Source organism: Corticium candelabrum, chromosome 8 (assembly GCF_963422355.1).
Source record: "Corticium candelabrum chromosome 8, ooCorCand1.1, whole genome shotgun sequence".
NCBI classification, from domain to species: Eukaryota; Metazoa; Porifera; class Homoscleromorpha; order Homosclerophorida; family Plakinidae; genus Corticium; species Corticium candelabrum.
The window spans coordinates 7813966-7826465 of record NC_085092.1 but is presented as its reverse complement, the minus strand read 5'-3'; the positions used below and the strand labels follow the sequence as shown (position 1 = coordinate 7826465).

General features: G+C 39.7%; 3 protein-coding genes across 3 annotated transcripts in view; 1 reads left to right on the top strand and 2 right to left on the bottom strand.

The window, feature by feature from the left end:
- The window catches only part of LOC134183323 (sodium-dependent lysophosphatidylcholine symporter 1-A-like), an 8187-nt gene extending 1524 nt beyond the window's left edge, over positions 1-6663 (top strand). The window contains exons 3-14 of the mRNA XM_062650821.1: positions 1019-1140; positions 1206-1332; positions 3118-3196; positions 3555-3685; positions 3889-3979; positions 4035-4150; positions 4207-4290; positions 4839-4922; positions 4976-5091; positions 5164-5304; positions 6133-6309; positions 6386-6663. Coding sequence (XP_062506805.1) covers positions 1019-1140; positions 1206-1332; positions 3118-3196; positions 3555-3685; positions 3889-3979; positions 4035-4150; positions 4207-4290; positions 4839-4922; positions 4976-5091; positions 5164-5304; positions 6133-6309; positions 6386-6545 — 1428 coding nt within the window. The 3' untranslated portion in view covers positions 6546-6663. The remainder of the gene's footprint in view (positions 1-1018; positions 1141-1205; positions 1333-3117; positions 3197-3554; positions 3686-3888; positions 3980-4034; positions 4151-4206; positions 4291-4838; positions 4923-4975; positions 5092-5163; positions 5305-6132; positions 6310-6385) is intronic.
- Positions 6664-7472: 809 nt separating this feature from the next.
- LOC134183021 (uncharacterized) lies at positions 7473-9321 on the bottom strand. The gene is made up of 8 exons (XM_062650465.1): positions 9273-9321; positions 8769-8903; positions 8492-8650; positions 8239-8415; positions 8129-8178; positions 8023-8069; positions 7847-7947; positions 7473-7748 (listed from the first exon to the last, which is right to left on the bottom strand). The coding sequence occupies exons 1-8, from the start codon at positions 9319-9321 to the stop codon at positions 7663-7665; spliced, it is 804 nt and encodes a 267-aa protein (XP_062506449.1). The 3' UTR covers positions 7473-7662.
- A 1678-nt stretch (positions 9322-10999) lies between these two features.
- Positions 11000-12500, bottom strand: part of LOC134183020 (uncharacterized) — a 3555-nt gene continuing 2054 nt past the window's right edge. Inside the window, exons 2-3 of the mRNA XM_062650464.1 lie at positions 11806-12329; positions 11000-11181 (exon numbers count right to left, since the gene is read on the bottom strand). Of these exons, the coding sequence (XP_062506448.1) occupies positions 11143-11181; positions 11806-12329 (563 nt within the window). The 3' untranslated portion in view covers positions 11000-11142. The remainder of the gene's footprint in view (positions 11182-11805; positions 12330-12500) is intronic.

Sequence of the window (12500 nt, the reverse complement as noted above, 5' to 3'; positions counted from 1 at the left end):
TTCCTCTGGGTTCTTTTACGTGATGTAATTGCAGTTGACTCAAACAGTCTGACCATGCTGAAACCATGTTGTTATGGCTGATTACCGGGCCGCCCCAGTCTTACATGTTATTAGGTGGTATCCATCTGAGTCTAATTCTTTCCCACAGTCACACTGACCAGAAGCCAAAGGCATTTGGCAGCCTAGTCTCATCAAGGATGCTAAGCGGAAATCGCATGGAGATAATGCATGCCATGATGATGATGGTACTGTCAAAAGCCACACTCCTACACCTTTGCCTTGCAAGGACTTCATTCGAGATTGGTCTCTAGTCGAAGATGAATTCTGAATAAAACCATTTGACAGAGATTTTATGTACTCTTCAGACAGCCTGTGTTGTAGTTGCTTCCTGTCGTTGATAACTTCTACGAGAGTTTTGTTTTGAGGCAAAACATTGCACAAATCTCTGCTGATGGAACTATTTGAATGTTGTGAATTCTGAACTTCATCAAGCAATCTCTCAGCATCAGGAATTTGTTTTGCTATTGTATGCAAGGTTGAAGCCCAAGTAGACAGTCTGTCTGTCTGTCTGTCTGTCTGTCTGTCTGTCTGTCTGTCTATCTGTCTGTCTGCCTGTTTGTTTGTTTGTTTATCTAGCTGTATGTTTGTTGCAGATGCTAAGTTGCATAGATGAACAGTTTAATTGATAGACTAATATTGTTCGATAGCATCTTGCATTGTGGATCTCAATAAACATGCTATTTAATTGCTTGTCAGTTTGTCACTTTGTCTGTCTACCTGTTTGTCCATCCGTTTGCTTGTTTGTCTATCTATCTGTTTACATATGCTTATCTACATGTCTGGTCACACACACACACACACACACACACACACACACACACACACACACACACACACACACACACACACACACACACACACACACACACCAGCACCACCAGCACCAGCACCAGCACCAGCACCAGCACCACCACCATCATCATCATTATCATCATCAACTATTTTTAATGTTGTCTAGCTCTCTCCTGGCTACGCGTCCGTCGTAATCTTTGTGGGCAAACTGTGGGACGCAGTCACAGACCCGATGATTGGCTATCTGTCGAGCAAAACGAACACAAAAATGGGCAGGATGAGACCATGGTATAACACACAGTCGGTTGTCATCGTTTGTGTACTTTTTGTGATGTGTGTTGCTGGTGTGGCAGGTTGTTGTTTTCTGCTTTGCCGATGGTGGCTGCTTATGTTGCTATTTGGATTGTTCCACCGGGTGGACAAGCGATTATGACTGTTTATTATACCTTTTTGTATTGTGGATATCAGACTTTTTTATCAGTAAGTTAGCTGGTTTGTCAACAATTACTTGTTTGGTTTTCGTTTGTTTGTTTGTTTGTTTGTTTGTTTATTTGTTTGTTTGTTTGTTTGTTTATTTGTTTGTTTGTTTGCTTGCTTGTTTTTGTTTGCTTGCTTGTTTGTTTGTTGTTTGTTTGTTTGCTTGCTTGTTTGTTTATTTGTTTATTTGTTTGTTTGTTTGTTTATTTGTTTGTTTGTTTGTGTGCTTGTTTGTTTGCTTGTTTGTTTGTTTGCTTGCTTGTTTGTTTGTTTATTTGTTTGTCTGTTTATTTGTTTGCTTGCTTGCTTGTTTATTTGTTTATTTGTTTGTTTGTTTGTTTGTTTGTTTGTTTGTTTGCTTGCTTGTTTGCTTGTTTGTTTGCTTGCTTGTTTATTTGTTTATTTAATTATTTGTTTGTTTGTTTGTTTGTTTGCTTGTTTATTTGTTTTTTGTTTGTTTGTTTGTTTTCTTGTTTGTTTGTTTGCTTGTTTGTTTGTTGTTTGTTTTTGTTTGTTTGTTTATTATTTAATCTATTTATGCATTTGTATATTTGTTTGTATAACATTTATGTGTCTGTCTGCTTGGTTGTTGCAGTTTGTGTCCATCTATCGGTCTACAGATGTCTAGACTTACTTGCAATTGCTTGTTTATTTGTATTGGTTTTTTGTTTGTTTGTTTGTACATACCGTTTGTTTGTTTGTTTGTTTGTTTGTATGTGTTTGTTTGTCTGTTTGTCTGGTTGTCTGTTTGTCTGTTTGTTTGTTTGCCTGTTTGTCTGTCTGTCTGTTTGTTTGCCTGTTTGCTTATTTATTTGTTTATTTATTTGTTTATTTGTTTGTCTGTTTGTTTGTTTGTTTGCTTGTCTGTTAGTCTGTTTGTCTATTTGCTAGTTTATTTGTTTGTTTGTTTGTTTTTCTGTTTGTCTGTCTGTCTGTTTGTTTGCCTGTTTACTTGTTTATTTGTTTGTTTGTTTGTTTGTCTGTTTGTTTGTCTGTTTGTTTGTTTGCATGTTTGCTTGTTTATCTGTTTGTTTGTTTGTATGTTTGTATGCATGTTTGTCTGTCTGTCTGTCTGTTTGTTTGTCTGTTTGCTCGTTTATCTGTTTTTGTTTGTTTGTTTATCTGTTTGTTTGTTTACCTGTTTGTTTGTCTGTTTTTTGCCTGTTTGCTTGTTTGTTTCTTTGTTTTTGTTTGTTTGTTTGCTTGTTTGTTTGTTTTTGTCTGTTTGTCTGTTTGCCTGTTTTCTTGTTTATCTGTTTGTTTCTTTGTTTTTGTTTGTTTGTCTGTCTGTTTGTTTGCCTGTTTGCTTGTTTATCTTTTATCTGTTAGTTAGTTTGTTTGTTTGTCTGTTTGTTTGTCTGTTTGCCTGTTTTCTTGTTTATCTGTTTGTTTGTTTCTTTGTTTTTGTTTGTCTGTCTGTCTGTTTGTTTGCCTGTTTGCTTGTTTATCTTTTATCTGTTAGTTTGTTTGTTTGTTTGTCTGTTTGTCTGTTTGTCTGTTTGTTTGTACGTGTTTGTTTATTTGTCTGTCTGTCTGTCCGTTTTTTATTTGTCTTTTTGTTTGTATGTATGTTTATTTATTGTGTACTTTGTTGATTTGTTTGTTTTGTCTGTTTGTCTATTTACTTGTTTGTTTATTGTTTGTTTACATGTTCACTTCATTTGTTCATATACTTCATATTTTAACCATTCAATACACAAGCCATCAATCAGGTTGTCCAATACTTGCTGGACCATTTAGCACATTTCACTCGTTATCTTTCTTGTCTAACGACTTGATCATGTTTAGTGTTTTCATGTGCCTTATACGGCACTCACTATGTACTTGAGCATCGACAGTAAAGAACGAGACTCGGCAACCGCTTTCAGTGTGTAATCTGTGTACACATTTTATATGATCAGTGATACTAATATGGTGTGTGTTTGTGTGTGTGTGTGTGTGTGTGTGTGTGTGTGTGTGTGTGTGTGTGTGTGTGTGTGTGTGTGTGTGTGTGTGTGTGTGTGTGCGCGTGCGTGCATGCGTGTGTTGTGTTGTGTTGTGTGTGTGTGTGTGTGTGTGTGTGTGTGTGTGTGTGTGTGTGTGTGTGTGTGTGTGTGTGTGTGTGTGTGTGTGTGTGTGTGTGTGTGTGTGTGTGTGTGTGTGTGTGTGTGTGTGTGTGTGTGTGTGTGTGTGTGTGTGTGTGTGTGTGTGTGTGTGTGTGTGTGTGTGTGTGTGTGTGTGTGTAGGAATGGTGTCTGAGGTGGTGGGTACTCTCATTGGTGCCGTAGCCCAAGCGTTGTCCATATCCTTATTTGTCAAGAAACCATCGGAATGTGTTGACTATAAGACTGAACCAGAAGATTTACTATCCGCGGAGGTAAGCGTAAGGACAGACACAATGCATACATACTGACAGATGATGGAGTGTTTACAGATATTTTATGTGTCACACACACACACACACACACACACACACACACACACACACACACACACACACACACACACACACACACACACACACACACACTAAACAATGGTAATATTTTGGACAACAACTAACAATTCTATTTCACTTAGAAACTTGCGTACCTTGTTGGTGGCAGCATCGTTGGCTTTCTTATGCTTGTCTGTGCGTTGTCACCATTTCTTGGAGTCAAGGAAGTGAAGGGTATGTGAGAAGGTGGAGCAGCTGAACACAATATGTCACTTGTTTGTGATGGTAGACACGGCTGTTCGTCGAGAGCCGTTGAGTTTCTTCAAAGGCTTGCAGTACACGTTTAAGCAGCGATCGTTTGTGTATTTGATGATGATCTATTTATGTGCTTGGTTGATGGTCTCGGTGAGTCGGTTGAGTTGATGTCGGGATGTTGTGTGGTTAATTTGCTTGTATTGCAGCTTGTGCAGACGAACTTGGCTTTGTATGTTCAGTATGTGTTAGATATGGAGAGCCAGTTTCAGTATGTCATCATTCTTTTGCTGGTAAGGTATACATGTAGTAGAGTATTGTGAGATGCATTCCTCCAATACAATAGTCTAATGTATTGTGAGATGCATCCCTCTAATACAATAGTTTAGTATTGTAAGATGCATCCCTCCAATACAATAGTCTAATGTATTGTTAGATGCATCCCTCCAATACAATAATCTAGTGTATTGTGAGATGCATCTCTCCAATACAATAGTGTAGTGTATTGTGAGATGCATCTCTCCAATACAATAGTGTATTGTATTGTGAGATGCATCTCTCCAATACAATAGTCTAATGTATTGTGAGATGCATCCCTCCTATACAAGACTCTAGTGTAATGTGAAATGCATCCCTCCAATACAATAGTCTAATGTATTGTGTGATGCATCCCTTCAATACAATAGTGTATTGTATTGTGAGATGCATCTCTCCAATACAATAGTCTAATATATTGTGAGATGCATCCTGCAATGCAACAGTCTAAAGTAGTGTATTCCTCTAATCAATTTGCGTGTACTGTACTGTGTATAGCGAACTAGCTTGTTTTACTTGCTTGCAGGTTGTCGTCGTATTTTCTATTCCCATGTGGCAATTGTTTCTTCTTCGATTTGGCAAAAAGACGACATATGCAACAGGAATTACAGTATTATTCTTACTTTGATTTTATGTACTGATACTAACACGTTTTTGTTGTAGTTGGTATTGCCAGCTTTGTTTGCATTCTTGTATATTGGTGCCGATGATAATTATGTTGTGTGGCCGCTTGCTGTCATTAGTGGCATCGGAATTGGATCAGCTTATCTTGTTCCTTGGTATGTGATTGGACACACACATGCATGCACGCACACACACACACACAAAATTAATGTTGATTTTTGCTCTAGGTCAATGCTGCCTGATGCTATAGATGAGGCTGCAGCTCGAGATGGCGTGAGACGTGAATCTCTATTTTATGCATTCTTTGTATTTTGGCAGAAATTCTCAACTGGTATTGCTCTTGCATTATCAACTTTGGCTCTCCAAGTGTAAGCCCATGTTATGCATGTATCTGTGTGTGTGTGTGTGTGTGTGTGTGTGTGTGTGTGTGTGTGTGTGTGTGTGTGTGTGTGTGTGTGTGTGTGCATGCGTGCGTGTATGCGTGTGTGCATGTGTGTGTGTGTGTGTGTGTGTGTGTGTGTGTGTGTGTGTGTGTGTGTGCACGCGCGTATGCACATGTGAGCGTGCATGCATGCGTGCCTGCGTACGTGCATGTGTGTGTGTGTGTGTGTGTGTGTGTGTGTGTGTGTGTGTGTGTGTGTGTGTGTGTGTGTGTGTGTGTGCACGTGCGCACGCGTGCATGCCCTTTGTGAGTTATATCTGACAATGTGGTGAGAGGCTATTTAGCTAATCAAACTATTCTAATGTATTGTGATATGCATCATTCCAATACAGTAGTCTAGTGTATTGCTAGATGCATCCCTCCAATACAATAGTCTACTGTGTATTGTGAGATGCATCCCTCCAATACAATAGCTAGTGTATTGTGATATGCATTCCTCCAATACAATGGTCTACTGTGTATTGTGAGATGCATCCCTTCAATACAATCGCTAGTGTATTGTGATATGCATCCCTCCAATACAATAGTCTAGTATATTGTGAGATTTATCCCTCCAATACAATAGCTAGTGTATTGTGATATGCATCCCTCCAATACAATAGTCTAGTGTATTGTGAGATGCATCCCTCCAATACAATAGTCCAGTGTATTGTGAGATGCATCCCTCCAGTACAATAGTCTTACTGTCTAGTATATTGAGATACACAGTTGTCGTGTTGTTTTCAAACTTCTGCGACTACTTTCCCTCTTTCAGATTTGGCGACTACAAAACGGGGCAATGCAACCAACCATTGTCGGTCTCTCTCACTCTGAGACTCCTCATATCCACCGGTCCTATTCTTCTCATAATTCTAAGTTTCTATTTCACATGGCGATATCCAATAACAGAGACGAAACGATGGGAAATCAAGCAAACCCTTGAAAGCAGAAGGTACGTATTTGGTAACAACATTTGTAGCCACATTGCTACACTTGTATGTATGTACACGGTTGATGCATTCATACAGAAATGAAAATGCAACAAAATCGTATCAAACGAGTACAAATAGGACAGCAAGAGGCAAGAAACCGGCTGAGCAGTCGGACGCTGTAGATGGTGTGACGTCAGACACTAATGTAGATACATCTAGTGAGGTGTCCGGGTTGCCACATCCTCAAACATCATGATTTGTTTGTATGATTTTATTATTGTTGTTGTGACATATCGGAGCGATCAAATGTTTAATAAATTGTACCTGATTTGATATCAATTATTATCATTCTATGATTGTATATAATACAATAACTGTAGACTAATCTCTTTTGAATGGTTCTCCACACACTGATCCATTTTGTCCACACATTTGCAGTACACTGTACCTACCATGTGAGACGTTCTCGTGCCTGGAATTGTCATACCGGCATCGGACAAGAATAGCGCGCGAGAGTCTGGGGACGCGGCTTATTATTGGTCGGTCAGTGTGTGTGTGTGTGTGTGTGTGTGTGTGTGGTGTGGTGTGTGTGTGTGTGTGTGTGTGTGTGTGTGTGTGTGTGTGTGTGTGTGTGTGTGTGTGCGTGCGTGCGAGCGTGTGTGTTAATGTCTAGCCGGCCATTTGACTCTCCTGCCAACTGTAGTCATTAAAGAGCCATGAAGCTACAGAGCATAAACCAATTGAAGCAAAAAAGATTTCTTTCCCATCCTATACATTAGAAATAGCTATTTATTTCTAATATTGCGAAACTTATTGTCTGATTACTTCGCTCACTCTCCACCACATGCAGAAAGCAGTCTGAGGTGCCGACGCTACTAGACTGCAGTTGTTTTAGAGGTGGCAGTTGAAACTGTCTAAGTGTTTGTTTCCCGTTGTGTAGAGTAGTCATTTATATGCAAAACGTATTGTCATATTATCTCACTCATAGTGCATATTAGCTCAGCAACTAACTTAGGATTTGAGAAGGCAAAATAGTTTTGCAAACTAATTTCCTAGAATAATGTGTAAAACAGTTGGATTAGCTGCAAGACAAGCGATAGCTGTCTAGACACTTTGTAGATTGCAAATCATCTTAAATTCGTACAGCGCAGATTAAACGAAAACTATTAGCTCTAAATTAAACAACCAAAGTGCAAGAAAACTATTAGAACAAGTCGTTCTTCCTTTCTTTAATTAATTAATTAATTAGTTTGTTCAACGGACGTACATAAAGCCTTGCAGTTTAGAGTAGATACCAGTGTGTCCTCCATCACCACCAGTGTAGCCGTATAAGGCGCGCTTGTCGGCTAATGAATAAATTGGCAAATAAGTGACTAGAATATTTGAAACTGTGAAAGCTTACAGAAACGAGAAGATGTCCAAAAAGACCCACACTCGTTATCGTCACGACTGTCAAATACTAGCAGCAAATAAAGTAACAGTTACTTCTCGGCAGTTCAACTGTCAAGATTGCCACAGCATGCAGTCATTATCTCCAACAGTAATACAAAGCCTAACCTTTGCAACTACTGCCATATATTTTATATCCAACTGTTATTCCTTTGCAGTTTGACTCCCATTTGTAGGGATAACTGTGAGATGTAATTATTCGTGGGCAGCTGCAACAACAAATGTATTTTAGTAACAGAAAAACATAAACAAAACAACTACGTGCTTGTGAGCTTGCTATTTACCTCGCTCCTCCGCAATTAGATTGAAATCCTGCCGCACCTTGTGGAAGCTGCAACAGAAGAATTTGAATTAACAATTGCAATATTGCAATACAAAACTATTTTGTACTTGAAAAAACGTTGTGTATTTGTTAGGACCAACGTCAACTCTAAACGTTCCTAGACAACAAACACAACTGATAAATACTACTATTTTATATCTTAATTAGTAAATCAAACCTTCATCATCAGCGAGAGCTCTTATAATCCTGTCATCTAATTTCCTAGCAGGTATCACTCCATTTGTACGATGGACCACACAAACATCTCCTCCTCTGCATCTTGTACCCACAGAACCGCTTTGAAGATGGAGACGATTTTGAGAATTAATACCAACAACTAGAGTCCAACCACCACCTAATAGTAAGGTACAAACAAGCAAAACTTCATGCTAAATAATTAGCTAACGTGTTTGTATTAGGTAAAGTTTTACCGTAGCTAGTCATATCACAGTAAACATGATGGACATCATTTCCTGTTTGTATTGGCTTCACCCAGTAGTAACCACTTGCGATGTTCTTTCTTTGCCTCAACAGATCAGCACAACTTTTAGCTGGATGAGCTTTAGTTCCATCTACACACAATAAAACAACTTACTAATTAGCTAAGCATGCAAGTGCGTTTTTCAAGACCTAAATCTGTTCTCTAGCTGATTAATTAATTAACGCAAGTAATACTAGAGTTACATTGGTGATTGAGACCTTACTTACACGTCTGAGGAGTTGCACAAAGCGGACTGCCGTCTTCTACCAAAACGCGTCGTAGCAAACGAGCTTGGTCATCTAGTGATGATTGAATTTTGTTGAGTGAGCTAGTAATCTCATCAGATTTATCCGTTGCAGTAACTGAAAGACAAAAATGTGGTTTAATTAACGTTGTAGTCTACATTGTGGTATGCACTTCTAGAAGTTTATTGTGTGTGTGTGTGTGTGTGTGTGTGTGTGTGTGTGTGTGTGTGTGTGTGTGTGTGTGTGTGTGTGTGTGTGTGTGTGTGTGTGTGTGTGTGTGTGTGTGTGTGTGTGTGTGTGTGTGTGTGTGTGTGTGTGTGTGTGTGTGTGTGTGTGTGTGTGTGTGGATATTCTAAGGTTTGAATTCACATTTCTTGCTTGCATGTGACATCATAAAATTTCAACTGACTCTACTGATCATGAGTGTATACTGACTCTACATGCATGTTGTAGACACCAACGCATTCACTAAAAGCTTGATCTTACCCAGTAATGCGCTGGCTACCAATGCGACACAGTTGTACCAAAGAGTCATTCTTCCTCCTCTAGACAGTAGATACAAGTTGATCTCACCAGACAGTCACATGCAGTGAAAAGCAATGCAGTAGTGGCTAATCCTGTTGCTTATATACTTGCCATTCAAACACTGTTTCTGGGTTTTAGATAATTGCTGCAAACACTACTAGTCACTAGTAGTCACTAGTCACTAGTACTAGTGACGTCATATTACACGGATACCCGGTACACGACATTCTAGATCAATTACCTGTATTCTAGTAGGTAGAGTCCGTCACTTTCGTTGACACGAGATCTCAACAGATTGTCTCCAAAACAACTAATTGAGCCTGACGCCTGAAGTCAGCGGTGTCTCTGTAATGTATACAGTATATGTGTATCATTGTAATAGTACAATTTAGTGGTAAACTAAGTCAGATAAACATTGAAATATGGGCGTAACCTGCGTAATTAACCACGCCTAAATGCCGTATTACCGTGCAATGTGCACGATTAGACCGTGCTATACGTATTATAGACAAGAACACGACGTGTTGCTAGAGAACGTGCTCAAATCGCTGGACGAAAAACGCAGCGTCTGCTTGAATCCACGACTCTGACGACGCCCCCTAGTTATGCTACTATGTTTTACTTTTTATGTAGTAGTTTGTAACTGTTTCTACATTTAAATTATTGCTATAGAAACAGACACGCTTCCTTTTTAATTAAGAGCTGTTTTTTTTATGAAAAACGGACACAGGAGATTGTACGACGCATGCGTATGTGTGTAGGATCCTGCTACATGTAAGAACAACGTTTTTGTGTTATTTGCATTGCGTAAAGAAAGCATAGGGGTTGTCAGGATGTTTGCATACCACGTCTTTCTATACTCAGGCAGTTTCAATTCGGATGTGAAAAACCAGTCAGTAGGGGAATCCTCCTGTCCCCACTGTAGTACACACACCATGCCATCTCGTGGCCAGACCTCTGCTGTGCAACGACTGTTGCAAAATTATGTGTTGAAGTTGTACGCTTCGAAATGGCGATTTTATGAAGATTTGCAACACACGAAAATACGAAAAACATGCAAAACTATTAATACTATGTTTTTATCCAAAATTTAAAAAATTGAAAAATTTGCAAAAATGTTTAGATTGATCTGGAGTGTTTGTCTAGAGGAGATCGACGCTGTTTGACACCGTTTTGATTGTTTCGATAGAGATATTCGCAAAAGTCGGTTCCAGACGCAAGAAAACGCAAGAACTTGCTGATTTCTTGCGTCTGAAACGAGCGCAACGGTTTTCTTGCATATTGGCAAAACGTACAATCTTGGAAATAGCAGAATGTGAATCAGGGATGAAGAATGAAACGTTATGACAAAAATTGCGAGAAAAGGCCCCTTTTGGGGAATCAATAATGTAGATAGTCTGGATCGTGATATATAGAAAGCAACGACTTTGTATTTGGTTTAATGATTTAGTTAGACATGCATAAGAAGGGATGTGACAGTCAATATATCTCTAGTTAATCTGGATTATGGTGTGTGTTTGTGTGTGTAGGTGTGTGTGAGTGTGTGTGTGTGTGTGTGTGTGTGTGTGTGTGTGTGTGTGTGTGTGTGTGCGTGAGTGAGCATGCGTGTCTAGACGCAAAGGATTCACTTTCACACGCAAGCACGCACGCATGCCACAGAAACGCGTTCTTGCACAGTCCTTGCAATGATAACAATTACTATAATTGTCTCACAAAAGGTGTGTCTATGTGTGGCTATGTTAATTACTCAAAAATTCTCTCCCGTAAAGCATTCTATTGAATCTCTTTGAATAAAGCAGCACAGATCTTCACAACATCTTGTAATGTGTTCTCAGTCGCATGACAGCCAGTTGTCTTCACTTTCTTCATTCTGAAGAATAAACGTATCAAAGTATATAATTTCAAGTAAATATTAATTAATGATAATTGTCCTTGGTGATAACCATGCATAGGGAGGCAAACAGACAGACAGAAAATAAACCAAAAACAGATAAATATAAACAGACAGGCAAACACAAAACAAGCAAACAAATCACAGCAAACAAACAGACAAATGTACAGACAATTTACAGACAGACAGACAAACAAACACACACACACACACACACACACACACACACACACACACACACTCACACACACACACACACACACACACACACACACACACACACACACACACACTGACAGACAGACAGACAGACAGACAGACAAACAGAAGACAGACCAACAGACAGACAGACAGACAAGACAGACACACACACAGACAGACAGGCAGACACACAAACGGACAGACAGAAGACAGACACACACGCAAACGGACAAACAGACAGACAGACAGACGGACAGACAGACAAACGGACAGACAGACAAACAAACAGACAACAGACAAACAAACAGACAACAGACAGACAAACAGACAAACAGACAAACAGAGACACACACACACAAACAAACAAACAAACAAACAACCACACAAAGAGCCACAACTCGCCTCCCTCCTTTCCTCATCTCTCGCCATACGCACTTCATCTCTCACCAACGAACTCGCAACCATCACAAACTCGTCCTCCTGTCGAGGAGTCATCTGCTCGTTGAGCACGTCCAACAACAAACCATCATCGATTCTATTCGACTCCAACTCAGCCGTCTCCTCACCTCCATCCTCCTCCCCATCATCAAAACTCGGACACGGCAGAGTGACAAACGACTCACTAGACGTTGAAACGGGACTTCCAGCCGTTGATGTTTGCTTGCTCGATCCGTTCTCGCCGATTACAAGTGGCTCATGTAGTTGCTCATCCACAGTATCCGGGATGTTAGCTTCATGCACGTCTGTGGCATTTGATGTGTCGGTTTCATTTGGTTTTGTTTGGATTTGGATGACGGGTGGGCGAGATGGGTTGGTTTGTTTGGTTTGTTGGGTTTGTGGTGGTTGGCTTGTATTGTGAGTTTGTGATTCTGTTAGTGTTGTGTCTTGAACTGAAATTTCTTGTTCGAGTTCTGTGTGATCTTCGTCTAAATACGATAAATGATGTTCAAGTGTATAATATAAAGACAGACAGACAGACAGACAGAAAGACAGACAGACAGACAAACAGATAGATAGACAGACTGACAGACAGACAGATAGACAGACAGACAGACAGACAGACAGACAGACAGACAGACAGACAGACAGACAGACAG